The sequence below is a fragment of the Limtongia smithiae genome (assembly GCF_038497785.1).
Source record: "Limtongia smithiae strain NRRL Y-17922 unplaced genomic scaffold V1518scaffold_2, whole genome shotgun sequence".
Classification (NCBI taxonomy): Eukaryota; Fungi; Ascomycota; class Lipomycetes; order Lipomycetales; family Lipomycetaceae; genus Limtongia; species Limtongia smithiae.
The window spans coordinates 405,660-433,646 of NW_027117623.1; the positions used below are offsets into that span (position 1 = coordinate 405,660).

General features: G+C 50.5%; 12 protein-coding genes across 12 annotated transcripts; 7 read left to right on the forward strand and 5 right to left on the reverse strand.

Moving 5' to 3' along the window:
- Positions 1–7: 7 nt before the first annotated feature.
- V1518DRAFT_155035 (uncharacterized protein) lies at positions 8–1,917 on the forward strand. The gene is made up of 7 exons (XM_066900788.1): positions 8–251; positions 314–474; positions 526–823; positions 875–1,113; positions 1,162–1,344; positions 1,399–1,483; positions 1,546–1,917. The coding sequence occupies exons 1-7, from the start codon at positions 175–177 to the stop codon at positions 1,616–1,618; spliced, it is 1,116 nt and encodes a 371-aa protein (XP_066761170.1). The 5' UTR covers positions 8–174; the 3' UTR covers positions 1,619–1,917.
- V1518DRAFT_411679 (checkpoint protein Hus1/Mec3) lies at positions 1,462–3,040 on the forward strand. Its single transcript, XM_066902912.1, has 4 exons — positions 1,462–1,909; positions 1,971–2,076; positions 2,136–2,758; positions 2,810–3,040. The coding sequence occupies exons 1-4, from the start codon at positions 1,867–1,869 to the stop codon at positions 2,905–2,907; spliced, it is 870 nt and encodes a 289-aa protein (XP_066761171.1). The 5' UTR covers positions 1,462–1,866; the 3' UTR covers positions 2,908–3,040.
- Positions 2,789–4,369, reverse strand: V1518DRAFT_390847 (pyridoxal phosphate-dependent transferase). The gene is made up of 2 exons (XM_066901757.1): positions 3,631–4,369; positions 2,789–3,572 (listed from the first exon to the last, which is right to left on the reverse strand). The coding sequence occupies exons 1-2, from the start codon at positions 4,255–4,257 to the stop codon at positions 3,033–3,035; spliced, it is 1,167 nt and encodes a 388-aa protein (XP_066761172.1). The 5' UTR covers positions 4,258–4,369; the 3' UTR covers positions 2,789–3,032.
- An 80-nt stretch (positions 4,370–4,449) lies between these two features.
- Positions 4,450–6,786, forward strand: V1518DRAFT_411683 (uncharacterized protein). The gene is made up of 2 exons (XM_066902913.1): positions 4,450–4,893; positions 4,952–6,786. Exons 1-2 carry the CDS (start codon positions 4,717–4,719, stop codon positions 6,695–6,697), a joined length of 1,923 nt encoding a protein of 640 aa, XP_066761173.1. The 5' UTR covers positions 4,450–4,716; the 3' UTR covers positions 6,698–6,786.
- Positions 6,787–6,826: 40 nt separating this feature from the next.
- V1518DRAFT_155193 (ACN9-domain-containing protein) lies at positions 6,827–7,709 on the reverse strand (the record flags this gene model as incomplete). Its single annotated transcript, XM_066900789.1, has 2 exons — positions 7,012–7,709; positions 6,827–6,952 (listed from the first exon to the last, which is right to left on the reverse strand). Exons 1-2 carry the CDS (start codon positions 7,327–7,329, stop codon positions 6,827–6,829), a joined length of 444 nt encoding a protein of 147 aa, XP_066761174.1. The 5' UTR covers positions 7,330–7,709.
- Positions 7,710–8,374: 665 nt separating this feature from the next.
- Positions 8,375–12,308, forward strand: V1518DRAFT_390853 (uncharacterized protein). Its single transcript, XM_066901758.1, has 4 exons — positions 8,375–8,916; positions 8,969–10,395; positions 10,445–11,632; positions 11,684–12,308. The coding sequence occupies exons 1-4, from the start codon at positions 8,838–8,840 to the stop codon at positions 12,197–12,199; spliced, it is 3,210 nt and encodes a 1,069-aa protein (XP_066761175.1). The 5' UTR covers positions 8,375–8,837; the 3' UTR covers positions 12,200–12,308.
- Positions 12,237–14,446, reverse strand: V1518DRAFT_411690 (amidase signature domain-containing protein). Its single transcript, XM_066902914.1, has 5 exons — positions 14,023–14,446; positions 13,492–13,968; positions 12,799–13,439; positions 12,590–12,741; positions 12,237–12,533 (listed from the first exon to the last, which is right to left on the reverse strand). The coding sequence occupies exons 1-5, from the start codon at positions 14,302–14,304 to the stop codon at positions 12,418–12,420; spliced, it is 1,668 nt and encodes a 555-aa protein (XP_066761176.1). The 5' UTR covers positions 14,305–14,446; the 3' UTR covers positions 12,237–12,417.
- A 535-nt stretch (positions 14,447–14,981) lies between these two features.
- V1518DRAFT_411694 (uncharacterized protein) lies at positions 14,982–16,664 on the forward strand. The gene is made up of 5 exons (XM_066902915.1): positions 14,982–15,285; positions 15,418–15,510; positions 15,566–15,710; positions 15,769–16,132; positions 16,181–16,664. Exons 1-5 carry the CDS (start codon positions 15,273–15,275, stop codon positions 16,505–16,507), a joined length of 942 nt encoding a protein of 313 aa, XP_066761177.1. The 5' UTR covers positions 14,982–15,272; the 3' UTR covers positions 16,508–16,664.
- V1518DRAFT_411697 (uncharacterized protein) lies at positions 16,414–18,444 on the reverse strand. Its single transcript, XM_066902916.1, has 2 exons — positions 16,698–18,444; positions 16,414–16,646 (listed from the first exon to the last, which is right to left on the reverse strand). Exons 1-2 carry the CDS (start codon positions 18,210–18,212, stop codon positions 16,584–16,586), a joined length of 1,578 nt encoding a protein of 525 aa, XP_066761178.1. The 5' UTR covers positions 18,213–18,444; the 3' UTR covers positions 16,414–16,583.
- On the forward strand, positions 18,429–19,732 carry V1518DRAFT_411698 (uncharacterized protein). Its single transcript, XM_066902917.1, has 2 exons — positions 18,429–18,945; positions 19,000–19,732. Exons 1-2 carry the CDS (start codon positions 18,499–18,501, stop codon positions 19,453–19,455), a joined length of 903 nt encoding a protein of 300 aa, XP_066761179.1. The 5' UTR covers positions 18,429–18,498; the 3' UTR covers positions 19,456–19,732.
- Positions 19,733–20,748: 1,016 nt separating this feature from the next.
- On the forward strand, positions 20,749–27,399 carry V1518DRAFT_411701 (uncharacterized protein). Its single transcript, XM_066902918.1, has 3 exons — positions 20,749–21,655; positions 21,718–26,806; positions 26,860–27,399. Exons 1-3 carry the CDS (start codon positions 21,218–21,220, stop codon positions 26,898–26,900), a joined length of 5,568 nt encoding a protein of 1,855 aa, XP_066761180.1. The 5' UTR covers positions 20,749–21,217; the 3' UTR covers positions 26,901–27,399.
- Positions 27,103–27,983, reverse strand: V1518DRAFT_411706 (uncharacterized protein). The gene is made up of 4 exons (XM_066902919.1): positions 27,839–27,983; positions 27,741–27,772; positions 27,604–27,685; positions 27,103–27,545 (listed from the first exon to the last, which is right to left on the reverse strand). The coding sequence occupies exons 1-4, from the start codon at positions 27,926–27,928 to the stop codon at positions 27,519–27,521; spliced, it is 231 nt and encodes a 76-aa protein (XP_066761181.1). The 5' UTR covers positions 27,929–27,983; the 3' UTR covers positions 27,103–27,518.
- Positions 27,984–27,987: the final 4 nt, after the last annotated feature.

The window sequence follows — 27,987 nt, forward strand, 5'->3', positions numbered from 1 at the left end:
CACGCCATAAATATACACGTATTCTACGTTTAAGCCAGAACTGAGCGCACTTTGTAGTCAAAGTTGAGTCCTTCAAACCTTGAGCAGAGGCATCACAAAGTTTCTTAGTTTACGGTTCTCCAACGGATCATTGATCGCCAATTTCGTCCATATTGACTTCTAAAACGCAGAAAAATGTCCTACACGACGTCATCTCATAGCGGTAGAGACAAGGAGACGGATTTAAATACACATATCGAGCTCTTCATATCGTGAGTCGTTCAATAGATCAGTCTTTAGTAGCTCCGGTTACTAATATTGTTCTATGCTACAGGCAAATGAAGCGACGACAGATCCATGGATCACGGGCAACTGCGTTGGCGACTGCGCAGCTGCTACTTCGTGTTGTATCTGTCGCTAGATGGACACATGTCGAGCAATTGATTACACAAATCAAGATACAGGGCAAGCGGCTACAGAGTGCGCAGCCTAGAGGTACCTACCAATTGTAGTGATACACTGTTCTCTTATCTAACTACCATTTAGAACTTACATGCGGAAATATCGTTCGCCGTGTTTTGTCAATTATTCGTTGGGAGTCGGAGAACACAGACGAGAACGAATCCACAGACGGCGCAAACTCACCGCTATTCACATCCATGTTCGGTCTGCTGTTGGAGAACGACGCTGCAGAATCGTCGGACTCTACTCCGCCGCCATCAGCACGAGGCATAAAGAAGGATTTGAAGCCATACATCATCGAAGGTATTCAAGAACTGATCGACGAACTACGGAACTCGGAGGAGAGCATATCCGGTATGGGTGTGGAAATGATTCACGAGAAGTAAGTCAAGCTGCATTAGTCTCGAAAATTGACGATCTAACAGTATTGCAGCGAGACAATTCTAACCGCAACCCCCAATTCGAACACGATATTGAAATTCCTTTTGAAGGCTGCTCAGAAGCGAAAATTCACGGTCCTCGTTGCCGAAGTGTTTCCCAATGATATCGAGTCGACTCACGAATTTGCGCTGAAACTTGCGCAAGCCGGTATTGAGACGACCGTGATTCCCGATGCTATGATTTATTCGATAATGGGACGTGTCGGTAAAGTTATTTTAGGAACATGTGCTGGTAAGTAAATTCATCCTTTTGTACTGTCCTTTTATTAACAAGAATCAGTTTTGGCTAATGGAGGCTTACTTGCGACTTCTGGCTCGGCAATGATCTGTCAATGCGCGAATGTTCATAGGACTCCGGTAGTTGTGTGCACAGGACTTTACAAGCTGTCACCGATGTATCCTTTTAATCCGGACAGCCTTGTGGAAGTTGGAGACACTGGGAAAGTTCTTGCTTTTGAAGATGGTGCGCTCACGTTTGATTCGACATATGGCCGTATTGTTCTAACTGATTACACAGGCAACTTGGTTGACAGAGTCAACGTAGTTAATCCATTATACGACTATGTTCCTCCAGAGCTGGTGGATATTTATCTTACAAACTTGTAAGTGATCTCCCACTTTGGAATAACTCAATTGTCCTTTATTGACTAACGCTATCATTGAGGGGGGGATACTCGCCAAGTTTTATGTACCGCTTGGTTTTGGATAATTACAGCCAAGTCGATAACATTTTATGATGCGACTTTTCGGTACAAATAACAGGAGACCTAAGGATAGGTGTAATCAAACTATGGGTTGGTTCTGTATCATAAATCAAGATTTGAGGCTAGGCGTGGACTTGGGAGGCGCGACCTAGCGATTTTAAGTTTCGCAGAAAACTGTAACTAGACGCGTGCGAAGTTGGTTGTGGGATTCATGTAGGTGCACGTTTGCTGTGACCATTTGGAAATCAACACCACGAACTACGAGCGGCAGAGCACTTCTTATGCTCTTCTCAGCAAATGTTCCCAATGCGGATGTATTTAGAGGTCAGTTGATAGTTTGAAGGCCCTATTGACTCGTCGGTCGACTAAGATAGGCCTGATATAGAGATCAGCTACGCCCTGTCGTTTGTCCGCAAGACATGTCTCTTTATGATCGAGAAGGAACGACTTACTATTGTCTCGATTACCGATAGTGGAATGCAAGTATGGGCGTAAGTATACGTTACCATATATGTGTCAGGTGAAATCGTGCTAAGCTGTTCTGGATCAGCCACTTAGACACAAGCGAGATACTCTCGCACATGCGTCTGCGCTCATTAGAAGGCGCTCGGATCGCGTTTGAGCTACCTTTAGATATATTTGTCAGAGCTATGAAATCTTTTGCAACTGGCAGCTTTGGAGTGGGTTCTCAAGTCAAGATGAAGCTTGTTAAGCGAAACGACATGCCCTATATTATGCTCTCAGTGGATGGCCGTTCTACTTCTGATGGCAGACGCGCGAAAATTGTTCAGACGATTCCTATCAGAATTTACAAATTTGAGCAACTCAAAGCAACTGTGGAGCCAGAGCTTCATGATGCTGACGTGTTACTGTTTACAACATTACAGTTGCCTAGCATATTGAAAATCTGCGAGCGGTATCGAAACTTAGGGCCAAAAGTTGAGATATCCGCGAACAACGCGGGCATTTTACGAATTGGAGTTCAAAATGATCACGTTAAAGTGGACACGAAATGGACTGGATTAGCTGTTGCGCAGGATACCACACGGCAGGAAGTCAGTGAAGCTGATCTCGCACAGCGAGACCCAGACGAATTCGCATCGGTTCTAGTGGACGCCAAGGAGTTGTACAGCGTGCTGCGAATACATCCAGTGGTGATGCAAATGGTTCTTTGTGAGCTTCCTATTCTATATTATTGCAGTTGGCTAAACTAATTATGAATAGGCATCACTGATCGAACATCTTTAAGTTTCATTGTGAACATAGCTGGATTAGACGAAGCTAACAACATCACATACTATGTTTCAACGTATAATCGGTAGTCAGTAAATTAGGCTAAGCCGTTTAAAACATAACCAGAAAGACTTCCATAATTAGTGAGAGGATATTTTACAAAAACGTATACAAATAATCTAAGTCGTAATCGTCTTGAATAGAGAACGGATTTTCAGGCTAGTACACTAAAGTCCTTGAGCCATTGGACTAGTAGATCAATGCTGGCCTCGCTAACCGCGTTGTAGTTTGATATTCTGATGCCACCAACGCTTCTGTGACCAGACAGACCAGTTAGCCCAATTGCTTTGGCGCCCTCCAAGAACGTTTTTTCCTTTTCTGCAGTCGGGAGAGTGAATACGATGTTCATTCTGCTTCTGCAGTCCTTGTCAACTGCAAGACCAAAAGTGCCAGCTGGCACCGAATCTAGTGCATCATAGAGCTTCGTTGCCTTCGCGCCACTCATAATTTCCTGCGCCTTTATTCCGCCGGCAGCGATCAGTGCGCTCGTAGTGAGATTAACGACATGAACATTGAATATGGGGAGAGTGTTGTACAACGAATTGTTCTTGACAATAGTTGGAAAGTCAAAAACGAGGGGAGCGATTGGAACGCCGAGTTCGTTCAGAACACTGTCACTGGCCTTTGTGAGAAGTGACTTTTTTATGATGCAGACTGTTGCGCCAGCAATTCCAATATTCTTTTGAGCACCAGCCTTTGTGGATGGCTGTTAGTAAAAGCCTTGGCTTTCAAGCAAGCATGCGGTTACTCACAAATATCAAACCAAATTTAGACACATCCACAGCCCTGGACAAAATATTTGAGGACATATCTGCGACTAGCTCGACTCCCTCAGGAACTGGAGGCACGTAGGGAAATTCAACGCCGTTGACAGTCTCGTTGTCGCAGTAGTATACATAAGCAGTATCCTCAGCACTACCGAATTTCCACGTAGAGGGCGGAGGAAGGGAACCAAACTTATGATTCTCACGAGCGATTCGCGAGTCAAGAGCAACGTTAACATCAACACCTAATCTCCGAGCCTCTTCGGCGGCTTTCTCGCTCCAAGAACCAGTGATGAGGTAGTCAGCCTTTCCCTTCTTGCCGGTCTTGTGCGCGAAGGCGGCAAGCATGTTGTAGACGGTTGCAGAAAACTCGCCAGTGCCGCCGCTCTGCATAAAGAAAACCTCATGAGTATCCGGTATGTCCAGTAGTGACTTGAGATTTGCCTTGGCAGAATCAACAACGCCAACTGCCAGCGCGGAGCGATGCGAAAGCTCACCCAGTCCGAGCCCTGAGCCTTTGTAGTCGAGCAGATCTAGAGCCGCTTGGTTCAGCACAGCTGTCGGTAGTAAGGCCGGGCCCGCGCCAAAGTAGTGAGTAACATCTGCACGAGTCATAGTCTGCAGCTGAGGGCGAATAGATTGTTTCGTGAATAATTCGATTCCGAGAAGCTGAATCAACGCGTTGCGTCGAGCCAGTACTACCTACCAGTATGCCGTGAAGGGAAATTGTGACACACTATGGGGTTAGGGCCAGGATACGGCGTTGGTTTACTAAATTCGTTGACTTGTTAACTAATTCCCTGCATTCACTAATTATCACACCCTGCGTGCGACGCGTCAATGGAATGATGATTTAGTTGGTTGGCAGTGAATCGGATCTACGTGATGCATATGTTTGAACCAATGAAAATAATTTTGTGAACTCTTTGTAATTGATCTTTGTAATTGAGTGGAGACTCGTTGGTTGACTGCTCTTCGAGTCTGTTAACTAAATTTTAGTTCCCACGGCGATCTGACATCAAAAGTAGAGCCGGTAGACCACCACTGTGCTAACTAGGTAGATGAAAGAAAGGCATGGCGAAGAAAAAAGAAAAGCAATCAGCATCAAAAAAAGCTCTCAAAGCAGAGAAGGCTTTGAAAGCGCAGACGAAGTCTGCTTCGAAGAACAAGAAGAAAGCGGCTAAGCAAGCGGATGAGGAAGATGCAGATGACCGCAACGTTGACGACATCCTCGCTGAGTATGCGAAAGAGGTATATAGCGAAAACGCAACTTCATGTGTGAAAGGGGTGCTAATGCTGTATTCTATAGCAAGCGAGCTTTCTAGCGGTTACTATTTCACAGTGCGAAAGACCGCAGAAGCGACTCAACGCTGCGCTCGTACCATCACCACCACAGAGCGGACGTAAAGAACTTATCTTATTCGGAGGAGAATCCGTCAATGCAGCCGGTCTCTCAGAATTTTACAATGACCTGTATGTGTACTCCGTGGACACGAACATTTGGAGACAAGTGACATCACCAAATGCACCGCTACCTCGTTCGGGCCACGCCATGTGCATGCATCCGTCAACTGGACTGATCTTACTTTTTGGAGGCGAGTTCTCATCACCAAAGCAAAATACATTTTATCACTACGGAGATTCTTGGTTATTTGATTCAACCTCAAGAGAATGGTCGAAACTAGAGCTTAAGAAATCGCCGTCAGCGAGATCTGGTCATCGACTTACCTATTGGAAGAACTACATCCTGCTGCATGGAGGATTCAGAGATTTGGCGTCTTCGACTACATACGTTAACGATTTATGGGCGTTTGATATGTCGACGTATAAGTGGACTCAAATCGAGCTGCCGCCTAGCGCGTTGCGACCGGATGCCAGATCTGGTCACTCGTTTCTTCCGACCGAAGAAGGAGCTCTAGTTTGGGGCGGCTATTCTAAAGTCAAATCTTCGCAGAAGAAAATCGTCGGTAAAGTGCACACCGATTGCTGGGCATTGAAGCTTACTTCTGATCTGAAAACTGCGCGCTGGGAACGGAAGCGAAAGAGCGCATGGGGCCCGTCTCCGCGTGTTGGCTGCTCCATGGTTTATCACAAAGGACGAGGAATTCTTTTTGGAGGCGTTTATGATACCGAGGAGACCGAAGAGACTCTTGATTCCGTGTTTTATAACGACTTGTACGCGTACCAAATTTTGACGAACAAGTGGTTCCCTCTAACTCTCCGTACACCGAGAAGGCAACAGCAAGCTCCTGTTGAGAGAAATGTTAAGGGCAGAAGCAGCGAGCTAGAGGAGAATTTGTCACGGATTTTAGGAGAAGATTCTGATATGAACGCGGTTGGTAACAGTAGAGACGCCGGTGATGATGAATTGATGTCAGATGCAGAAGATGATGTTATGAAAGTCGAATTTCCTACGACTCTGAGTCTGCCACATGAGCGGTTTAACGCTGCTACAGCGATTCTTCAGGATACGCTATACATCTATGGCGGAGTTTGGGAGAAAGGAGATCACGAATACTGTTTGGATAGCATGTACGCTGTTGATCTGGGAAAACTAGATGGCGTGAAAGTTATTTGGGAAGCGTTTGCGGACGATCTAGTTCGTGCACAGGGCGATGCTGATGAGAGCGACGACGAGGGGGACGAAGATGACGATGAAGATGACGACGACGGAGAAGAGGAGGATGGCGACGAAGTGGAAGAAGCGCCGGACGAGGTGCACGTGGATGATGTAGAAATGGTTTCTGAAGCGGCTGATGAACTAAGTCTCACAGACACTGATCCTCGACCTTATCTACCACATCCTCGTCCGTTTGAAAATCTTCGCGCATTTTACGCACGCACTGGGACCGCGTTTATGGAATGGGCTATATCTAACAACAAAGATTCTACGAAGCGCGCAAAGGAGTTGAAGCGTGATGCGTTCGAGCTCTGCGAAGAGAGATGGTGGGAGAGATGGGAGGAGATCCGTCGATTGGAGGATCAGTATGAGGAAATTGGCGGCATCGGTGAAATCGTTGAGCGTGAAGTGAAGACGGGAAAATCGAGACGCTAAGGTAGCAGTTGAAGAAGATGTTCTGTAAATATTATATAGACTTCAAAAAGACTGTACAATATATCAAAAATGCATAGCTGTTCCTCCCGTTCGTCTAATGTACAATTATCTAAACTCCCAGTAGTTACTCTATTTAGATTTTTTCTCGTCGTTGTTGTCAGCAACGGCTTCCTTCTTGGCAAGCTTGTCGGCGTCGATGAAATGCGAAGAATACTCTGAGTCGAGGCCTTTGGCTGATTGCATAAGCTCGTAGAACTAGAATAAAAAAGTGTCAGAATAATATGCAACCAGAGCGTTAGCAAAATCTTCAATACCTGAATGATCTGCTGGTCCGACATCTTCTCCAGCTTCTGCATGTCCAGCTTTGCGTCCTTCCAGTTGTCGCCTTCGATTTGTTCCACGTACTGCTGCCAGCTGCTCAAAAATCCAATAATCTGTAAAGGATTATCAATGCTTCGGTGCAATCTGAACTCCGCTTTCACATATTGGTCGCCAAGAAAGCGGTGCTCCGGCGGCAGACGTCGGTGTGCTCGCAATATTCGGCGGTACAGCGGGAGCGGTGGCAACACGTTCACCTCCGGCATAGCGGTCCGGCTCCGTGCCCGGGCAGTAAGGGATATCGCGGCACGCATCCTCTTGAAAGTCGCAGATATCTATGACAGTTGTGCGACAATCGGGTGGTGGTACGGTGGCAGAAGGTGCTCAGCCGTGGAAAGCTCGAGTACGCGAGAAAGAGGCCGCTCACCGCGATGGATGACCTGCAAACTCTATTCTTCTACACTGGCTCCACTGGCGCCTATATACTCACGTTCTCCTGCCAGTCTGGCTACCGATGGCAAGTACGGTCAAGATTACTTGATCAACCATCTCCTGACACAGACCAGCATATTCATCAGCACAGCGACAGTGCAGGAGTGGGACCACTTCGCACTTCTCCTCACTGCACGCGTCAATCCCAAGCCAAGAACTTGCAGAGTCTTGTGAGAGACATCCTAAGTCTGCAACAATTTACAGACTCTCCTACTTCTGAAAGTCTTTGTGCTATCTACTTTCTAATTGGTGAATGATATTGCCATCAGAGTGCAATCGTTGTAAAGCACTTGGCCGCCAAGAGGCTGTCGGCATATTTAACTTCTTCTTAAATCGCCACTTTGCCTGCTCTCGGCAAGTTCTTAGCTTAGGCAGATAGCTGATGTATTGACGAATTTTACACATGCACTCGTTTACAATGTATCTAGCAAGATAGCCTAATATATCATACCATATCATGGCTGTAGCCGTCCGGTATGATGCCAAATTGCAAGCTCTCTGGTACGGAGGTAGGGCTGAAGAATCAGTTAGCGTCGCAGATCATCGACAACGAACTAAAGTCTGCTGAGATGCAACGGTTCGCGCATGACGTAGAAAGCAAGAGAGTATTCGGAGCTTGAAACGTGGCCGCGTTCGCTCGACGGCAGAGGAGGACGGCGGGGAAATGACGTCATAATGAAGTTCACAGCTCACAAGTCACAGAGGCATGGGTCAACTATAACTTCGTAGCGTCCGTAACCAGCAGGTAGGTACTCAAAGTAGACTAACGCCATTTTAAGTTTAGCTGTATGTGATTAGCGGAGATATGAATCACGATCGTAGACCAAGACCCTCGCTCGTGGCGCGCCCTGCTGTGCGCAAGTCTACGCGAACTTCCCACTGTAAACTCTGGGGACGCATATGTGTGCGCGCGCCCTGTTCTTCCAATATTCACTCCAATACCCAGGGTCCATGGACTTGTCTGTGGCAGAAGTGACTGTGAATTCCGATATGTAGTCGTCTGCGTGGGAAGTAATCTGATACAACTGTATTGCTGCTGACATAGTTGCTGTTCGATGCGTTTGATATAGCAACCAGCCAAGTCAGCGCTCGGGATGTCTACCTGGGCAGCGGTGCGAACGCATCGTCGACGACGGGTGCTCTTGCGCATCCTTGGTAACGCTTGGCTCGCCGGCGTTGAATTATAAAACTTCGTTGCTCCCCTGTTCGCAACACGTTTACTGCAAAGTACGATCGGGATATTGGACGGCAACCAACTGTCCCATATACCTTAAACAACAACCTATCTTGGCTTCTTTCAACTTACTTCACGAGTCGGCACAATTTGATCATGGTTAAGAAGAAGCAATTAGGCGTACAGTACGCGTTTACAGCACCTGTGTATCAGCTACCGTACCTCTCCGTATTAGGTCAGTATTCTCTATTCGCTTGTTTAGGTCTTACATGCTAATATGCTTTCAGGTGAACTTGGATCGGATGCTGAACAAGGACTTCCACAGACCGAGGCGGCCGGGCGGCTGGAGCTCTACGGTCCTAACCAGCTCGATGGCCAATTCGGGGCATCTCTTGTGACCGTCATCGGTCGCCAGTGTGTGAATGCAATGGGCTTGGTATTAGTTCTTGCTATGTCTTTATCGTTCGGAGTGCATGACTATGTCGAAGGCGGAGTCATTTCGGCGGTCGTGATCTTGAATGTTGTCGTTGGAGTGATCCAGGAATATCGAGCGGAGCAGACGATCAATTCCTTGCGGTCAATGTCGTCGCCAACAGCTAACGTTATTCGTGATGGTTTGGTACACCACATTCCATCATTGAATGTCGTCCCTGGGGATATTGTGCAAGTTCGAACTGGCGACGTCGTGCCTGCGGATCTTCGTCTGATCGACACTATGAACTTTGAGACCGACGAGGCTTTGCTAACCGGCGAGTCTCTTCCAGTGCTGAAGGACCATGCGATTGTTTTTCCTCTCAACGATAATGTTGGGGTCGGAGATCGCATCAACTTGGCATATTCGTCATCGACGGTCACGAAGGGGCGCGCACAGGGCGTCGTTATCTCAACGGGCATGGCCACTGAGATTGGAAGAATCGCGGCGTCACTTTCTGGAAAGAATCGCAAAGAGCACCGTTCTATGAACATGAGAAAGTACGGTCCGTTACAACTTTTTAAGGGCATATTTTGGCGGTCTTGGGACGGGTTGGGCAGTTTTCTTGGAATCACGAATGGAACACCGTTACAGCGCAAGCTGTCGATGCTTGCATACCTCCTTCTCGTGTTTGCTTGCATCTTGGCATTGATTGTGTTTGGATCGAACAACTTCGAAGCGACGCATGAAGTTACTATTTATGCTATTTCGGTTGGCATCGCCATCATTCCGGAGTCACTTGTTGCAGTTCTCACCATTACTATGGCTGTGGGGATGCGTCGCATGGCTGCGAAGCAGGTTATCGTTCGCAAGCTTGACGCGCTTGAGGCACTCGGTGGAGTTACCAATATTTGCTCGGACAAGACTGGCACACTTACGCAGGGCAAGATGCTAGTTCGTAAGGCTTGGATTCCGAACATTGGTTATTACCTGCTCGAAGGCTCTCAGTTTTCCGACGACCCCACGTCGGGAAATCTTTTGCTTGAGCGCCGCTGCTCTTCGTCCTATGAGCATAATGAAGAGGTTTTAAGCTTGAATATGGAAAAGGGCGTCGATGCGACTGTCATCGCGGACCAGGAAGAGAAGGATTTACAACTCTCGCAAGAACAGACGAAAGTTCTGCCACCACCGATCACACTTGCTCTAGCAGCGTTTTTAAAAGTTTGCTCGTTATGCAGCTTGGCTACCGTCCGGTTTGACAGTGCAGAAAATACGTGGTTAACGAGTGGTGACCCTACGGAGGTAAAGCATGTGCGTTATATCAACTTGATTTGTTGCTAACAAGCACTAGATTGCTCTACAAGTTTTCGCATATCGGTTTTCTTACGGTCGCAAGGATCTTCTTCAGCAAGGCTGGACGCAACTTGCTGAATATCCGTTCGATTCGAATTTGAAGATGATGACCGTAATTTTTGAGTCACCGACCCCCGAAAAATCAGAGAGTCGCGGCGAAGTTCAAGTCCTTAGCAAAGGAGCTGTGGAGCGTATTTTGAGCGTTTGTACTGGAGTTGGATGTGGCGGCGACTACTGCCAGATGACAACTGAAGTCCAAGAGCAAATTATGTCTACTGTCACCGATCTGGCTAGCCAAGGGCTTCGCGTATTGGCTATAGCGGGCCGTACGGAGACTTCGCCAAAGCTTTCTTATCTGGACTTTCCTCGAGAGTCAATCGAGCGGAATTTGAGCTTTTTGGGGCTTGCTGGAATTTACGATCCGCCTCGTTTAGAGACCAAAAATGCTGTCGCGGAGTGCAAAGATGCCGGCATCAAAGTTCATATGCTTACTGGCGATCATCCAGCCACCGCGAAGGCAATTGCTGAAGAAGTCGGCATTATCCCCAAGTCTATGGACGAAGTTCCACTCAGTGCCGCACGCAATCTCGTGATGACTGCTGCGGAATTTGATGGTCTTTCCGATGCGGAGATTGACCGCCTCGACACGCTCCCACTCGTCATCGCACGCTGCGCGCCGAACACGAAAGTACGCATGATCGAAGCTCTTCACAGGCGCAAGCAATATGCTGCAATGACTGGTGATGGCGTAAATGACTCACCCAGCTTGAAGATCGCAGACATTGGCATTGCTATGGGCATGGGTGGTTCGGATGTGGCTAAGGCTGCTTCGGATCTAGTGCTCACCGACGACAACTTTGCATCGATCGTCTCAGCGATTGAGGAAGGTCGCCGGATGTTTGATAATATCCAGAAATTCGTATTACATTTGCTGACGGCAAATGTTGCCGAGGTAATTTTACTGATTATTGGCCTTGCATTCAAGGATGAAGCGGGCCTATCTGTGTTTCCGCTGGCGCCATTGCAGATTTTGTGGATTAACATGATCACATCACCTGGACCGGCCTTTGGACTGAGCATGGAACCTGCGGGCAAATCTATTATGAAGAGACCGCCTCACAATTTGAAGAAAGGCATATTTACTTGGGAAATTATGATTGACAATATCGTATACGGAATAGTAATGGTAAGCTCATTTCTGTGGCCTGGTGGTTGACATGACTAACTGATTGTGCAGGGATTATGCTGTCTAATCAATTTCTGCGTGATAATCTACGGCCACGGCAACGGAGATCTTGGGCGCGACTGTAATTCTGGTTATAACAGCAGCTGTTACACAGTATTCCGAGCCAGATCAACCATGTTTGCGCAACTTACCTGGTTGATTCTTGTTAGCGCATGGGAGTTCAAGGACGTGCGCCAGTCGCTATTCCGTCTCAACACGTCGTCCTCCACTACGACCGAGAATTTTAGGTTTCCGTTCATTAGAGACCTGTACGCGAACAAGTTTCTGTTCTATTCCGTCATAATCGGCATGCTTTCTGTGATCCCAGTCATTTATATCCCGAAGCTTAACACAGATGTGTTCAAGATGAGACCGATTACGTGGGAATGGAGTTTGGCGTTTGCGAGCGTGGTTGTATTTTTGGTGGGGATGGAGTCTTGGAAAGCAATCAAGCGGCGAATGAGATGGTTTATGTGGGCGATGCAGGATGGCGGTGAGGCAGAGGCGCCAGCTTCTGTCCGTGATTGACTGCTTGTAGCTTGTGGAGCATTTGAAGTAGAGGGTATATCTGACAATGCGTTGCGTTATATTATATTGGGTAGAGTAGTTATTAAAGAACATCCTTATCTAGGGCTTGCATATTTCTGTATACATTAATTCGTAGACACTCTTCTCCTCTCACACTAATCCTTATGAGAAAACTTTTCGATAACTTCCCTTTCACAGTCTGATCGATAAAATATGGTCTACGCGCTCAATATCTCCTCGATACGCTTGGCGACAGCCATAACCTTCTCTTCGGTCAAGCGGCCGCCAACAATCTGCAGGTTGACAGGCAGTTTGTCCATGGTCTCAGGGTTGTCTATTCACTTCGCGTTAGCATCGACCTCCAGCGTAGAGCAATTTAACAATACTTACAAAGGGGCCAGTTTTCGGCGTCCCAGTCGTTGCGGGGTACGTAGGCCTTCTGCTCCTCGTTAAGCGAATCGACAGCCTTGTCGACTGAGGAGACGGGGAACACGACGGCGGTGTAGTCCAGACCGTTCCAGACACGAGTGTATCCGACCCAACTAAGTAATACTGGTTAGTCGCCGTGTGATGGTGAAGTCATGAAGGCCGTAACATACTTGGTCTTTCCCAGAGGCACAGCAGTATACTGGCATCCAGGGGCAAGAATAAAATCGATAGGCTCGCCAGACTCAGTGAGCGCTCCGGACGCGTTCCAGCGGTCGTTGTATTCTTTCTGGAGCTCGCGCTTCAGAACCAAGTTGTGCCAGTATTCGTTAATGGTGATAGGCGGGCCACGGTTGACCATCTTGTAGACATAGGGCATGAAGGGCTCCCCCATCTTGCCGACGTCGGTCTTGACATCCACTCCGCCATCGGCGGAGTAAAAGCTGTTGAGGATGGGCACGAGGTTCTGATGCAGGTCAGGTTGCGACCACTCCACGACCTCGTGGCCGGCGGCGCGAAGCTTCGCAACGGCTTCATTAAGCGTGCGCTCGATTGGCGGGTGCACGCGCACGACGCCGTCGTCGCGCATCACGCCGATGATGAACTTCTTCTTAGCAAGGTAGGTGTCATAGATCTCCTGACGCCAGGGGATGGGGATGCACTTCGGGTCGAGAATCCAGGGCTCGTTGTCAATAACAGTCTTCATGATCGAGAGAGTCGTGTTCAGGTTGCGGGTCATGGGGCCGATGACACTAGGAACATGCTCTTGGCCATCAATCGTGACGGGCACGCCCTCGTAAGGAATACGCCAGGCCTGGATTCTAGTTAGCGATTACTCCGTGACAGAACGAAACACCAAATCTTACACTGGGTCGCAGCGCGTAACCACCATTCATGATCTGAGGAATACGAACACTGCCGCCGAGATCCGTACCCCATCCCATTATGCTGCCCTTCATGGCCAACAAGCACGCTTCGCCGCCAGTCGATCCACCTGGGGTGAAATCTCGTCGGCGGGGGTGCACAGTGCAGCCCCATAACGGGTTGTTAGTCTCGCACCACATGATACTCTGCGGCAAGTTCGTCTTCGCAATGACAACCGCGCCTTCCTTCTCGAAAATGGTGACGAGAACAGCTTCCTTCGACTTATCGGTGACTGGATTGTTCGCACGGCCGACGTATCCGAGCGTAGTGTCGACGCCATAGACGTTAAACTGATCCTTCAGGGTCAATGGCACACCATGGTACTTGCCAATGGGCTTGCCCTCCTTCGCGAAGTACTCGTCAAGAAACTTCGCGCGCTCAAGCGCCTGCTCGAACACGACTTCAGAGAAGCAGTTTGTCTATGTCCTAATTAGCCGCACCAAGCAGAACAACATCTTTTAGATGCAACATACCAACTGGTGAATGACAGTCGCTCGCTTGATATACGCACTAATGACCTCGGTTGCACTGTACTTGCCTGCCGCAATCGCAGCCGCAAGCTCGTCGATATCGTCAATCGCGGTAATTTCCTTATCCTTCTCGCTCAGGAGCGTATCCGCGTTGCCGTTGTCGATAAAATCGTACACGTAGAGTTGGTCCGCCGGCGGAAGCAGCTTCTCGTCAAGCTTGTAGGGCTCCAGCAGAACCTCTCGGTCCGCGCGCTTCTGCGCAACAACTTCTTGCCATGTAGCCATTATTTAAACAGAATATAACCAAAACGTGCTATTCGTATGAAGTGTTTAGCAATTCTCAGGAAAAATAAATAGAAATACGTTTACTCACTGGAGAGCGTCAGTTACAGATGCACTTGACGTATGCGACGACCCTGCGGGCGGTTATCAGAAGCCCCGGGGAACTCCAACTCCGCCGGGATTTTAAGGTTTCCATCCTCCAAGAACAGGTGCCCTAGTCCGACACTCAATTTTCTGCGACTCCACTGCGACTAGGACCCGAGATTCGTTGAGAACAAGACCCGTCTGAGTCCAGATTCGAGCGATGTGTTCGTGTGAGAGAGATGGCGGCTGCGTTGTAAATGAAGGTGGTGTCGAGCTGGAAGAACTTGCTCCGCTCTGTACGTTCTTCTTGTCCAATGAACTCGCAATTCTCCATTGTTCTCCGGAGATCTACAGCACCAGCCCGAAAACTAGTCATTCAAAGTTCTATGCTCATATTGATCTTCAGATAGTCAAGCCAAACCCATACAGAATCGATATGACGAAACCGTACGACCTTCCCTCACCAGGCCCTTCCTCAAGCTCGAGCCTATCCGGGGTTCTGTGACTCATTCTGTGATTGGTGTGATCCGTGAGCCAGGCAGGAGAATCGATAACGGCTTTACGCTTATCACGTCACGAGTTTGGGAGCGTGCGCAGCTTCGGCGGCATGTTACGAGGCTTAAAAATGAATAAAGCGAGGTCGTTTAGGGTCAATTGGGATGAGAAGTCGTAGTATAATGCCTCTATGGGCTGAAACAGCGGATTTGGAAGCAATTGCGTGAGAACTGGAGCTGTAGACGATGGCGAAGTTGGAACGGCCAGTCTGAAGATCGATCGTTAACTGCACGTCGTCTCCTCCCACACCGCCCACAACCTCGGCAGTTCAGAGCACACAGCTTTGACAATCCTCTCTTTCGTCTTTGGTTTTCTGATCAATTGTCACTACAATGGGCAAGAAGCGTAAGTGTTTTTGATATCCCTGTCCCCGAGGCACGCAGTACGGATTGGCGGCGGTTTGGCGTGGCGTGCTCTGCGGTGGTTGGTGGTGCTTATGATGCCAATTGCAAGAGGACTGTCTGCTAATTAACTCAGGCGTTTTGGTTTGCTATGGCGTTGATATCGATGCTGTCGCTGGTTGGCTTGGATCCTACGGCGGCGAGGACTCCTCGAACGATATCTCTCGCGGTGCGTATCGAATGACAAGACAGTAGAAGTGTATTCAACTGATGTAGCTCTACAGGTCTCTTTGCCGGTACTATTGGTGTCCGCCGTTTGCTGAAGCTGTTCGACAAGTACAGCATCAAGGCGACCTGGTTCATCCCAGGACACTCGCTCGAGACATTTCCTGAGGAGTGCGCCATGATCCGCGACCAAGGCCATGAAATGTATATTCTTCTAGCGCACGCTTTCTCAAAGATCCAAAGCTAACAAACCTGAATGCAGTGGCCTCCATGGATACTCTCACGAGAACCCTGCCGACATGACCTTGGAGCAGCAGGCCGACGTGCTGGACCACACGTTCAAGCTGCTGACCAAGTTCGCGGGTAAGCCACCCAAGGGCTCCGTTGCGCCGTGGTGGGAGACTTCCAAGGAGGGTGCGGAGCTGCTGCTCAGCTATGGAATCGAATACGATCACTCGCTTAGCCACCACGATTGCCAGCCGTACTGGCTCCGCACCGGCGACACGTGGACTAAGATCGATTACTCTAAGAAGGCGAGCGAATGGATGAAGCCGCTTGAGTATGGCCAGGATACCGGTCTTGTTGAGATTGCTGGTAACTGGTATATTGACGATCTTCCCCCTATGGTAAGTCGCTAACCCACACGTACCGCTGAATGGCACTAACAGGTGTAGATGTTTATCAAGGCGGCCCCCAATTCCATGGGCTACATCAACCCGCGCGACATTGAAGACATCTGGAAGGATCACTTCGATTACTTCTACCGCGAGAACGACTTTTTCATCTTCCCGATGACCATCCACCCCGATGTATCCGGACGCCCGCACGTGTTGCTCATGCACGAGCGCTTGATCGAATACATCAACAGCCACGAGGGCGTCGAGTGGGTCACCATGGGCGAGATGGCGGCCGACTTCAAGGCCAGAAGCACGCCTCCAGAGGGTGCGCTCATGCCGGCCGACAGTGCCGAGGTGGTTAAGAAACTTGGACTCGACCTATAAGTTTTTACAACGTGATGCAGCCAATTGGGCTACGGAAGATGTTGTGTAATTGTGAAGACAAATCTCAATCAGAGTGTTAAAACCAGAAATTTACGCTGAAACTTGGAGACAAGCTTTTCACGTAATGCCACCACCCAGCCTATTCGTTGTTAGTAGCCATCCCAAAAGTACATGTACGAAAATTACATACCGGGATGAATAGCGCGTCACCAGGCGCCAGTATGCATTCTAAATATCCGCTGTCCCAGGCGAAGTTGGCATACCGCTCGCGATATTCCTTCTTCGCTATCATTCGTTCCCGCATCCCGAGAAATACTGCAGAATTAATCTCGAGTCCATCGTCATTCAAATCGGTTTTCATCAGCGCTTGGCTGTAGGACAGAAATGAAGGTTTTCCTAAAACATCGGAGTCGCCAAATATGGTACCAAAACAACCACGCTCCAACTCGACCTCGCTCGTGTTGCTCATATCAGCAAGCTTACTCTTATGTGGATACATGGCACTGTTGTCGGTTGTTCTGGGATAAAGGCGCACGTATTTGTATCCCACAGCTTGAACCAGGATATTGTCATGCGGATCAGTATGCTGAGGCGAGATCGTTCCTTCAGGTCCAACCCACGCGTTGATGATTGTGTGTCCACCGCTAGTCGTCGCGACTGCTCTGGGACGTTTGGATAAAGACCGTGCGTTGATGATATCCGGAATAAGTATGTCACGGCGCAGTGTCTCTATCTGCAAAAACAAATCATGCTGCGCGAGATACTTCACAGTTGCTACAGAGCATCGCGGGTCGCACCAGTCATTCAGCAAGTCGCCAAACGGGAGTAGCTTCTGGTCCCAAGCGTCGGTGAGATAGCTCGACCCAATCTCGGCGGGAACTAGTCTGTGTCCGTAGTTTGTAGCTTCAAGTAAATATGTGAGCGAATTCCACTTGTTAACCGCGGGCCAGTCTGTGGCGAGGCCAAGGAAATGGACTGGTGCATATTCCGGGGCAGAAGCACTTTGCACGATATGACTGGACTGATCGGTATAGCTGCGCTGCACGTCGTCAAACAAAGAAACGGACGTTCCGCGGATCTGCTGCACTTTGTACTGCAAAGTCGGTGCATATACCGAATCCACGAACGAGCCGAACAAGGTTGAGCAAAACTCATCGCGATCCGCCGGAATTGAAAATATAAAATAGCACGATTCAACCAATGCAAGATTAGATAACAATTCGTTCACCGCTGCTCGTAGCTCGATTGAGATACTCGGCCCGCTAATAACAAGTCCGGTATCTATGTCGCGAATAATCTCAGCGTAAGGTATCACCTCTAATAACCCGCGAGGGCTCCCGTTGCTCCCTACAAGTAGCTTTTCCAGCGCGGACAAAATGCATGCATCAGCGAAGAGGTTTAGATATACAATTGGCACGGTCGAGGGTGCATGCGATCGTATTTCCGCTAAACACAGCGTGCGCAGAGCGACAGTCGCGGCTCGAACGCGATCCGCATTGCGCGAGAGATCAGCATTTGTCGATGCATCAGAAGAGCATGCAAGCGGATCAAGAGTTGCTTCTGCATATAATTGAACGACTGATGCCGGAGCCAGTATGCTGTACTCGCCTAGGTGGCCACAAATCAATTGCCGCGTCTTGGAAGCAAGTGCACCGACTTTACGAACGCGTGACGAAGTCAGCTCACTATGTTCAAGATCGAGCATGGATTACTGTCTCGTACGCCGCGTGACATATCGCGCAGTGAGCACCCCACCGGACCTAGGTTGGTTACTACCAGGATTAGATGATCTGAGAAGTGCGAGGGGTGCAGATGGATGGCCAGGTGACCAGTATGATACCTATATCGCTTAGAGTTCGGAGAGTTACGACCGAACTCATCGCCTCGAAATTTTAGCATGTGACGTAAATGAACCGGTGCACAGCTGCACGTCCCCCGCTCTGCAGCCACTCGATCGCAACATCCAGCACAACGGGGGAACCGCACACACAATGCCGATCAAACTTCTACAGCACAAGTCGTACCACGTGTACAATGACGCTAACATCGAGCGCGTACGGCGAGACGAGGCAGAGGCGCGCGCGCGCGAGGAAGAGGAAGATGAGCAGCAGCGAGAGCGAGACCGAGCGTATCGGCTGGAGTTACTGCGACAGCGACAGAGGGGTGATGGTTCTGAACAAGCTGCACAGGAAGATGTCTCAATGGATCATCTTCGTGAAGATTCACCACAGAAATCGAAGTCGAGTGACAGAGCGTGTGACACAGGACGACATGTGGAGAGCATAGACAGGGAGAAGAGACATGGAGTTGAAAGCAACAAGAGAGATAGAGAATACTCCGAACAGAGAGAACAGACAAGCATAACACATGTACACCGTGACCGCGAAGAGATTGCCGGACAGGAGAAACACATCAATTTGTTTGAAGACCTTGAGAAGGTGAACATGCAAATTCCGCACTAACGTCGGGCAAATTACTAATCACAGCTACAGGGCGACGCGGAGAGCAAAGTCCAGAAAAGACGAGCAACAGAGACAGCGAAACCGAAGAGCAGTTTCGCGAAAGAGCAAACGCCGTGGTACGCATCTTTGAACGAGCCGTCATCAGAAGCGGCAGACCGCACTGGCGAACGCGACCGCCGGGCGGCGGAGAAGGCTAAATCGTTTGCAGACCCATTGGCCAGCATGCGCGACTTCCTCAAGCAGAAGAAGGAGGCAGACAGGCGACGCCGGGAACTGGAGGGATGGAACTCACCACAGGGCCGCAGCGGTGACGTCGAACGGGGAACAGAGCGCTATTACGTTGGAGAGGACAAAAATAGGGTGGCTAGGCACCGTGGGCAGAATAGGAGCAGCAGTGGATCACAATGCCGACATGGGGCACGCGCAGGCCGTGCAACGCGGAGACGGCCCGCAGGGCACGACTCAGGGAGCAGCCGCAGCCGGTGAGCACTAACGGCCGAGTTTTGTCGAGCACTGTCTGTACATTGCAGTAGGAGACGCCACTGAACAAGAGAATGTGGATCTGCAGCGGTCGCAGGAGGAGGGGCAACAGAGGTGGACGGGAGAAAGAATTAAGCGCAACGGCAAGCTCAGGCGCAGCTGACGCGCGGCGGTGACGGTGTGGCGCACAGCATGAGAGTTCGGGTTGGGTGCTCTGGCAGGCGCTAACGCATGTAAAATGAACTGATGATGAAGCACGTCCAGTGCAGCGCTAAGCCTGAAATGATATAGCTTGCAGAGCAGGGCCACAAGCCTGCGCCACAATATGCTAGTGGAGCAAGCGACTGTGTGCAGGGCTACTATGGTGCATGCGGCTGTGGCGGTGGTGTTTTCGCGAGCGAGCGCACAACGAGAGCATTGAGGAAATCAGGCGGAGACCCAGGATGGGGCGACGAGAACGCAAACAGGACGTAATCCTCACACGCGCAGGCGCTCACGATGACGACGTGGGCGTGCCAGCGAAGCCACAGTGTGCGTTGAGCGATGAGCCCGGGCCGCCAGCGTCGCGGCAGACGCCGCCCAATCAGAGACACGGTGTATCCACTCTCACAACAATATCAGGCTGTAGGAAAACCCCACCTGCGAGAGCGCGATGACGAGATGCAGAAGCGAAGCGATTGAAGGACCACTCGACTTGCGGGTGGCAAGCCATTTGGGAGCCGGGAGTCCAGCGCAAGAGAATGCTGCGCAGCCTAAGGGGCTGGCAGTGGACTACAGTCGACTCAGATGCTGGCGGTTGGGCACTCCGCCGCGACTATCGAGAGCACAGGCAGAAGAATACTCTTCCGCGGCGCGGTAGTGCAATTTTCTGTATAGGTTCCGTATTGAACAGACGCAGACCTTGTGCCGGCAGGGTGACAAATAGCCTTGGCGTGCTTCCCACGCGCCAGCGCTGCTGCGGTCTACGCTCCCCGCTGGTCGCTCTCGTTCACGCGCCAGCGCCCGCCCCGCATTGTTAACGAACAGCCAAGAGAGTGGAATCGAACACGGAGCAGTTCCCCAACGTCCAGCCGGGTCACGAACACTCGCCGGCCGCGCGCGGTGCGGCCTGGTGCGGTGGAAACATACATAGCGGGAGAGCCGAGCGACAGTCGGGCTGGAAGATGGTCCCTGATCGAGGGCCGGGTCTGCGGCGGTGCGGTGTGTGAGCCCTGATGACGTCAGTTGGCGCGCAGTGACGTCAGCGGTCAGTGCAGACGGGCAGCGGCCAGCCGTTACCCGGCCGCTGGCGTTTTCGTAGCGTTCTTCACGACTCTGACAGTCCGCCACCTCTGCTGCTGCTGCTCGCTCTGGTTGCGTGCACTGTTGTGTCTGTGTGCGTCGCTGTTTCCGCATCCATCGTCTCCGCCGCCCGGCGCTTCGTCTTCCACGGGCTTCTTCGCCTGATCTCTCGGCCCGCCCTTCGCGTTCGCCGCCCTGTTTCGCGTCTACTCCGCGTACTCGCCTCCTCGCGCGCCCTAACCGCTTGCACCCTCCACCCCCGCGCATCCCCATCGCTCTTCATGTTGTCGACGCCCCTCTGTTGCTCCACGCCCAGGTGTATATGACTTGCTGTACCTACTGCCAGCTTCTGCCCCTTAGCCACCACTGCAACCTGTTCGCCAGACGTCCTCTCTGCTTCTCCACGTCGCCCCTCCGCCCGCGCTCTCAGCACCAGCGGCTGTGGCGTGCCCCTGCGCGTCGTTCCACTCAGTTCCCGCACTGAAATATGGCCGCAAACGATACGCCTTCCGCGAGCTCAACACCGGCTGCCTTCCTGCGCACCACTCCTGCCACCTTCATCCCCGCCAAGGACGTCGACGCAGATTCCGTCAGCTCCGATGCTTCCTTTGCCCTGCAGTCCTCTGCCTTAACCATCTCTGCGTCGTCCAGCATATCGAGCGCCTCCGGTCCGCGAACCACAGATGTTCCCAGCACCTCGGTCCCGCTGTTGAAGCTGACGCCCACTTCGGCTAGCGCTGCACTGATGTCATCGGCGCCGCTTCTTTCTCGGCCGGTGTCCCTCGACGATGACAGCAATCGCACTACGACCCACCTTCGTCTTGATCTGCCTGCAATACACTCCATGTCGGCTTCGTCTCCGCAATCACTCGCCACCGCGACCTTCGCAAGTTCCGACGACCAAATTGTTGATTCGCTACGCGAGGTAAGCATCGCGAACAGCTATATTGCTTGTTTTTGGCAGCGCTCTAACGCAAAGTACTATAGGCAGTCAGCGCCGTTCAGACCCACGCTTATCCATCGCTCTCCTTTGCGCCATCCGTAAAAGAGGTCCAGTCACAGGTACACGTCGGCACGCCCGCTGCCAGCAACATGTCGGCCTTTGCAACCGTGCCCACCAACTTCAATGGTATCAACGACTATGAATTTCCGAATCCAAAGCTGTACGACCTCGCCTTGACTCTTAATTCCGATCCGGGCATGGATGCGTTTTGGCACAACCTGACCGACATCCTGGAGAACGTCTTCATGGCCAAGCGTGCCTCATTGCTCATCCCCAATGACCTCACCGACATGGCGAACACCCCATGGGGCCTCAAAGGAGTGTGGACTTCAAAGAGGCTTCCGTGGTCGTTGTCCCAACTACAGCACCATCGGGGGTCCCAAGTTGCGGACTGCATCGAGCGCGAGACTACCAGATCCGTCAGAGGCAGCGATCAGCTCTCAGATTTCGACTCTGCCGACGACGACGACGACGGCAACTGGATCGATATGTTCGACGGCTCTGACGCTGATGTTCCGCGTTCCATGCGAGACAGCAGCCAGTCGCTAGATTCCGAGACTGATCTGACATGCGACGACACAGATGCTGAGACTGATCGCCCGTCCGGCGACGTCTCTACTGATGACAGATCAGACTTTGTTCGGCGAATTTCTGGTGGCAGCACTACTCCAGGTGATGAAGACGACCATGGTATTCCTTTTCTGCAACGAGGCCACGTAAAAGTCGAACAAGGAGTTGCGAAGATTTACTCTGCCCTTCGACCGCTCGAATCCGACATCGACCCCCTCATAGACAGCTCTGGTGTCAATCGAGTGATCCAGCGCGGAAAGCTTGTGTTGCTCCAGCGCGAATATCGCAATTTGGACGATGTTCAGGCATCGGACTCGACGCCTCCCGAAAGCAGGACACGATCCCCTTTAAGTCGCAAACAGTCGGCTTATTCGAACGTCAGCGAGAGTTCCGTGACAACCGAGAGGCCACAACTGCATCACCGCAACGCGTTCGCGACCCGGATGAACAAGTTCATGAAGCCGCCATTACGAGATCCTTTCGACGAATCAAGCACGCCACCATTTGCCGCTGGAGATCTGTCTTATGAGGACTACGAGCAAGTTTTACTGTCGCCATGGTCAAATTCTCCGGCCCCATCCCCTGCCGTCTCAAAGGACAACAACCAGAACCCTTTCTTCTCATCAGAATTGGAACCAACGGTTGAGGAAGCCTTTGCATCACCAGACGAAGATCCAGGCAGTTTGACGCCTTCTAACCAGGAGCCGATTCGCGCTATTGGTCTGGAGTCCAGCTATGCTGTCATTCATATTCCTCTAGTGCATCCGTCTTTCGCAAGAGGACTTAGTGGTAACGGATCGTTTGGACGAAAGCGAAGAGGCATAGTGCCAATTGCAATTGTCTCTATCTTATCCGACGTCATTCCCTATCCGCTGAATCTTGCGAAATCTCTCAGCGCATTCGCACCGCACATCGCGGCGTCATATTTGCTTGCGGAGGCACATTCGAATCTGGTGTATCAACTTGATCGCCTACGGGAGCACCGACACCGCGGACATGATCGATTGCGGACTTCCCATCGAACTGGAAGACAGTCTAGCGCGGCTTCGAGTCGTCGGTCCAGCGTTCTTCCAAGTGCGAGGGGAAGCTATGTTGGGCTCAGCCAACTGTCTTTGTCAGAGGATTCAGCGGCACCAAGTCCCGCAGGAAGTAGTGACTCGCAGTTGCAGGCTCAATTTGGCTCGTCGGCTAGCACCAAGAGTGCTTACTTTTCGGCGCCATCGAGCATGAAGGCGACTCCAGCCGGGTCTCCCGACGACGGCGATTATTCGGACTCAGATTTAACTGCTCAGCTGACTTCATCAATGTCGTTCAAGTATAATCGCCGCGGCAGAATGATGAACGCGTCACGAGCTGTCCGATTTGAGCCACCGGCACCGAAGTCGCCTTTATCGCCATTCTCCTCGGCGCCATCGCCAGTTCCAACGCAAAAGATGTTCAAAACCAATGAGTTTCGCTACATGCTTCCGCCATCGCCACAGCTTCTGCGTACGATCATCGACTCCATGCCGCTGCATCTTTTCATTGCCAAGCCGAAATCTGGAAGCATCACGTGGGTTTCTGCTCGCACTTTGGCGTACAATGGACTCACCGCGAGCGAATTCTGTCATCAGCAACCTGCTAAGCGGATGCATCCTGACGATCAACTCATGTTTACCAAGGCCTGGAAGTCTGCCATGCGCAATGGCGATCCGCTGAGTTTGCAGCTCCGGCTTCGACGGTTTGACGGCGTTTATCGGTACTTTATTGTCCGAGTAGTTCCGCTTCGAGACTCCAAGGGCTCCATTGTGCATTGGTTTGGCACAAGTGTAGACGTGCACGACCAGTGCGTTGCGCAGATGGAATCCATCCGGCAGAGCGAGAAACTCGCGAGCGAACGAAAATACCGTACGTTAGCGGAGTCCAGTCCGTTGATTGTGTTTGCAGCAACGCGATCTGATGGAATTATCTACACCAATAACCAGTGGGTGGACTACTCGGGGCAGTCGTTGACGGAAGCTGAGGGGTTTGGCTTTCTACAGTGCTTACATCCCGAAGACCGAGCCAAATGTGAGCTGCCTGAGATAATTGAGAACAAGTTCTCTTGTGAAGTGAGATTGCGGAACGCCAAAGGCGAATACCGATGGCATCTGGTTCGTTGCGTGTGTGCCGATAGCAAGCAGCAGGAAACTTTCACGGTGTGGCCTGGGAAAAGTTCTGAAGGTGACAGAGCCACTGCTGATTCTGATTCGCTCAGTCCAAGTGGTGATCCAACTTGGTTTGGTACTTGTACTGATATCCACGATCATAAGCTTCTGGAAGAGAAGCTGGAAGAAGCCAAGGACGCCGCGCAGCGTACGATGGAGTCGAAAGCTCGATTTTTGTCGAACATGTCGCACGAAATCAGGACTCCGCTGATCGGCATCTCTGGAATGGTGAATTTCCTTCTGGATACGACGCTGACATCTGAGCAGTTGGACTATTGCCACACAATTCGCACCAGTTCCGAGGCGCTGCTATCTGTAATCAACGATATCTTGGATCTTTCGAAGGCCGAGGCGGGAAAAATGCTATTGCACAGGGAATGGTTCAATCTGCGCTTGCTGATCGAGGACGCTACCGAGTTGCTGAGTACGTTGGCGATATCCAAAAACATCGAGCTGAATTATATCGTCGAGGATTCCGTACCGGCTATCGTGAACGGTGATCGTATCCGGGTTCGGCAGGTTCTGTTGAACATCATCGGTAATGCTATCAAATTCACAAGCAAGGGCGAAGTCTTCTTGCGATGCTCGGTTGAAAGCCGCGATGTTGATTCGATTATGTTGCATTTTGAGTGCCATGATACCGGAGCCGGGTTCGACAAGGAGGAAGAAGCGCTCATGTTCAAGCCATTCAGCCAAATTGACGGCACACTAACACGACGACATGGGGGCAGTGGCCTTGGACTAGTTATCTCCCGGCAATTAGTCGAGCTGCACGGTGGCACTATTAGTTGCCGGGGTGAGAAGGGCAAGGGTTCGACGTTCTATTTCAGCGCCAAATTTGGTTTGCCGAGCGAACATGATCAACTTGGTCTGAGCCCACTGATGCATAGTAGCTCTCGATATGGTTTGCGCGCGGGTGGTAGACCCGATGCAACTCCTGGCCTGTCGAACTTAGACAAGCACTCGCCCTTTTCACTCCGCCCCAGCGTCGTCTCTTCCTTAGTTCCGCAACCTTTGTCTTCAGCGACGATCTCCCCCCTCTTTGAGCAATATGAACCTGGTCCAGGGACTCCGCTCTTATCTCCTGGCTCGGTCGCGACTCATAACAAGACTGCCGAAGAGTTCTACAAGGCAGTTAAGTTCCGAGATAGATCTGATATGACGTTAAAGCTTCCTGTCGACATACACAAGAAGCAGAGTGATTCGACCACGTCTGCACTTCAACGAGTGGCCGCGAAATCTACAAAGCCGCGTGATATCGATCCGGTTTTTGCTCTGGTGGTCTGCGAGTATCCATTTGCCACCGAGGCAATTATTTATCATATCAAGGAAGCTCTTTCTGAGGATGCCATCGTCGAGACTGCACATGTCACTGACTATGTTTCGGCTGTTGATATGCTAAAGCATCTTGGGTCACGCGTCCCCAGTCCGACCGAGCGGCAGCCATTTACTCACATAGTGATCAATGTCAACGATTACACGGAAATTGCCGCTCTTGCGATATTAGTGTTTTCAAATCCCAAGGTTTTTGGCAAGACGAAGGTGATTGGTCTCACAACACCGATGCAGAAGTCGGAGATCATGCAGAATCTACGCGCGAACGCGACTGGAATGCCATCGACAATGCACAACCAAGGTCCATCGTCACCTACAAGGATGTTTGCTAAGGTGAGCTGCAACGCGAGCGTGCTTTCAACCTCAAGACCTTTGTCGGGCGATGGTGTTGTGGATTACAGTATCTTGGATCGCGAGCTGGGCCAGAGGTTTTTCCTTGTTTCGAAGCCGTTGAAGGTAGCGCGGTGGACTCCGATTTTCAACTCACCGGAGGTTACCGGAGCGAGTAGTCGCACGGGGTCACTTGACCAGCAGCGCATTGGCTCGAGTTCGGAACCACAAAAAGATCAGCGCGCTGAGCTAAATAAGTTATTTGGCGAACTACAAGACGCCGTCGAAGGACACAATTACCGTGTACTTCTTGTGGAAGACAACCCGGTGAACCAGAAAGTGTTGTACAAGTTCTTGGTTAAAGGTGGTCTAGTAGTTGACACCGCGATGGATGGTGTTGAATGCGTGCAGAAGGTCTACAACGCGCATCCGGGATACTACAATCTCATCATCTGCGATCTCCACATGCCGCGCAAGGACGGATTCCAGACCTGCACTGATCTGCGGCGATGGGAGGAGCTGAATGGCGTTGAGCAGCCGTGTCCTATTGTCGCGCTCAGTGCGAATGTGATGTCGGATGTGGCCGAACAGTGCGCAATAGTCGGGTTTTCGCGATACGTTTCGAAGCCGATTGATTTCACTGTGTTCAAAGGTCAGCCTCGGATAATTGATTAGTTACGGGACGAGTACTAACTGTGTCATTAGATGTTATTATTGATCTATTAGCGGGACCACACAGTCCATAGCTTTATTGAGAATAATGGTTTATTTGTGTTATATTATGGTGAGTTTGGAATATTTGCGTATTTAGCTACATGAGGCTGACCTGCACGTTTTACAGATCGAAAAAATACACGTTCAATGGTTCGCATTTGTTTGTCAGTTATGTTGTCTTGTTTTTGATTTAAGTCATTTGGGGTTTGGTTGCATTGTATTTTTGAAAAAGGCCTGCAAGTTTCGTTACTAAATATTGTGCGCGTGTGATATATCAAGCTTGTTGGTTCTGGTTATCATTTTTCTGTCTAACACTAACTGAACTTGACTTCTGCTGATGTATTATTATATGTTGTCAAAGTGAACCACACAATCAGCTTGTTTGTTGCTGTTGAGGAGGCTGCAAATTGTTGTGTAGGTACGCGTGTGTTGGTTGACTTGGTGATGTTTAGATATGTTGGCGCATATGGAGATAAGCAGCTGGGAATTGGTAATCGCTAATTGTTAATATATGGTTATAATACATTCAGCGTGTATTTTATTGATATTGGCGTGTGGGTGTGAGAGAGCTGTGGTCGGCGTTGAGTCCGTCGGAGCGCCGCGTGTTATTGCCGTCTGTCCGGGTGTTGTTTGTGTGGTGTAGTGGGACCTTATCCTCGAAATCGGTGCAGTACCGTCTGAAATCATCGTAAGCACCATGTCGCATACTAGAAAGAGTAGATATGATCAACTTACGTGTGCCACCTTGTCGATATGTCGCTTCCGAATTGTCTTGTCTCCAGCCTGACGAGCCTCGATATTCGCTTCCCTTAGTAACCTACATAACGGTCAAAAACAAGAAAATCTGTGCAATTAATAGCATATGAACTCACGCGTCGAGGAAAGTCATATAGTTGAGGTACACCTAGTGAGATCATTATTAGGGCGCCGTAGTGTTTGTGTGCGATGAGGATGTAGCTAAGTTGCGCACCAGAATATCAGCGGTTTTCGCGACCTTGCAACCGTTGGAATGTTCCCGCACAGCGCGTCGTAGCGATGAGCGGGGGTATAATCTACTCATGCCTTGTGTGGACTGCTGTAGTTAACTAGAGTCGTGACATCCGGCCGACGCGATGCGAT

Excerpts from the sequence above, each read along its gene's own strand:
- V1518DRAFT_411697 (XM_066902916.1), bottom strand. The coding sequence starts at position 18,212 with ATGCTCGATCTTGAACATAGTGAGCTGACTTCGTCACGCGTTCGTAAA. Across the intron at positions 16,647-16,697 it reads GTGACGCGCTATTCATCCCG|GCTGGGTGGTGGCATTACGT; the intron begins GTATGTAATTTT and ends AACAACGAATAG.
- V1518DRAFT_411690 (XM_066902914.1), bottom strand. The coding sequence starts at position 14,304 with ATGGCTACATGGCAAGAAGTTGTTGCGCAGAAGCGCGCGGACCGAGAG. Across the intron at positions 13,969-14,022 it reads CGACTGTCATTCACCAGTTG|ACAAACTGCTTCTCTGAAGT; the intron begins GTATGTTGCATC and ends ATTAGGACATAG. Across the intron at positions 12,742-12,798 it reads GTGCCTCTGGGAAAGACCAA|TTGGGTCGGATACACTCGTG; the intron begins GTATGTTACGGC and ends AGTATTACTTAG.
- V1518DRAFT_411698 (XM_066902917.1), top strand. The coding sequence starts at position 18,499 with ATGCCGATCAAACTTCTACAGCACAAGTCGTACCACGTGTACAATGAC. Across the intron at positions 18,946-18,999 it reads TGTTTGAAGACCTTGAGAAG|GGCGACGCGGAGAGCAAAGT; the intron begins GTGAACATGCAA and ends TCACAGCTACAG.
- V1518DRAFT_411683 (XM_066902913.1), top strand. The coding sequence starts at position 4,717 with ATGGCGAAGAAAAAAGAAAAGCAATCAGCATCAAAAAAAGCTCTCAAA. Across the intron at positions 4,894-4,951 it reads TCGCTGAGTATGCGAAAGAG|CAAGCGAGCTTTCTAGCGGT; the intron begins GTATATAGCGAA and ends TGTATTCTATAG.
- V1518DRAFT_411679 (XM_066902912.1), top strand. The coding sequence starts at position 1,867 with ATGCTCTTCTCAGCAAATGTTCCCAATGCGGATGTATTTAGAG. Across the intron at positions 1,910-1,970 it reads CAATGCGGATGTATTTAGAG|AGATCAGCTACGCCCTGTCG; the intron begins GTCAGTTGATAG and ends GGCCTGATATAG. Across the intron at positions 2,077-2,135 it reads AGTGGAATGCAAGTATGGGC|CCACTTAGACACAAGCGAGA; the intron begins GTAAGTATACGT and ends GTTCTGGATCAG.
- V1518DRAFT_411706 (XM_066902919.1), bottom strand. The coding sequence starts at position 27,928 with ATGAGTAGATTATACCCCCGCTCATCGCTACGACGCGCTGTGCGGGAA. Across the intron at positions 27,686-27,740 it reads TATATGACTTTCCTCGACGC|GTTACTAAGGGAAGCGAATA; the intron begins GTGAGTTCATAT and ends ACCGTTATGTAG. Across the intron at positions 27,546-27,603 it reads ATATCGACAAGGTGGCACAC|ACGGTACTGCACCGATTTCG; the intron begins GTAAGTTGATCA and ends CGATGATTTCAG.
- V1518DRAFT_390853 (XM_066901758.1), top strand. The coding sequence starts at position 8,838 with ATGGTTAAGAAGAAGCAATTAGGCGTACAGTACGCGTTTACAGCACCT. Across the intron at positions 8,917-8,968 it reads ACCGTACCTCTCCGTATTAG|GTGAACTTGGATCGGATGCT; the intron begins GTCAGTATTCTC and ends ATATGCTTTCAG. Across the intron at positions 10,396-10,444 it reads CGAGTGGTGACCCTACGGAG|ATTGCTCTACAAGTTTTCGC; the intron begins GTAAAGCATGTG and ends AACAAGCACTAG.
- V1518DRAFT_390847 (XM_066901757.1), bottom strand. The coding sequence starts at position 4,257 with ATGACTCGTGCAGATGTTACTCACTACTTTGGCGCGGGCCCGGCCTTA. Across the intron at positions 3,573-3,630 it reads CTAAATTTGGTTTGATATTT|GCTGGTGCTCAAAAGAATAT; the intron begins GTGAGTAACCGC and ends CCATCCACAAAG.
- V1518DRAFT_411701 (XM_066902918.1), top strand. The coding sequence starts at position 21,218 with ATGGCCGCAAACGATACGCCTTCCGCGAGCTCAACACCGGCTGCCTTC. Across the intron at positions 21,656-21,717 it reads TTGTTGATTCGCTACGCGAG|GCAGTCAGCGCCGTTCAGAC; the intron begins GTAAGCATCGCG and ends AAAGTACTATAG. Across the intron at positions 26,807-26,859 it reads TGATTTCACTGTGTTCAAAG|ATGTTATTATTGATCTATTA; the intron begins GTCAGCCTCGGA and ends CTGTGTCATTAG.
- V1518DRAFT_155035 (XM_066900788.1), top strand. The coding sequence starts at position 175 with ATGTCCTACACGACGTCATCTCATAGCGGTAGAGACAAGGAGACGGAT. Across the intron at positions 475-525 it reads ACAGAGTGCGCAGCCTAGAG|AACTTACATGCGGAAATATC; the intron begins GTACCTACCAAT and ends ACTACCATTTAG. Across the intron at positions 1,345-1,398 it reads AGTTCTTGCTTTTGAAGATG|GCAACTTGGTTGACAGAGTC; the intron begins GTGCGCTCACGT and ends CTGATTACACAG.
- V1518DRAFT_411694 (XM_066902915.1), top strand. Across the intron at positions 15,511-15,565 it reads CTCGAACGATATCTCTCGCG|GTCTCTTTGCCGGTACTATT; the intron begins GTGCGTATCGAA and ends GTAGCTCTACAG. Across the intron at positions 15,711-15,768 it reads CGCGACCAAGGCCATGAAAT|TGGCCTCCATGGATACTCTC; the intron begins GTATATTCTTCT and ends ACCTGAATGCAG.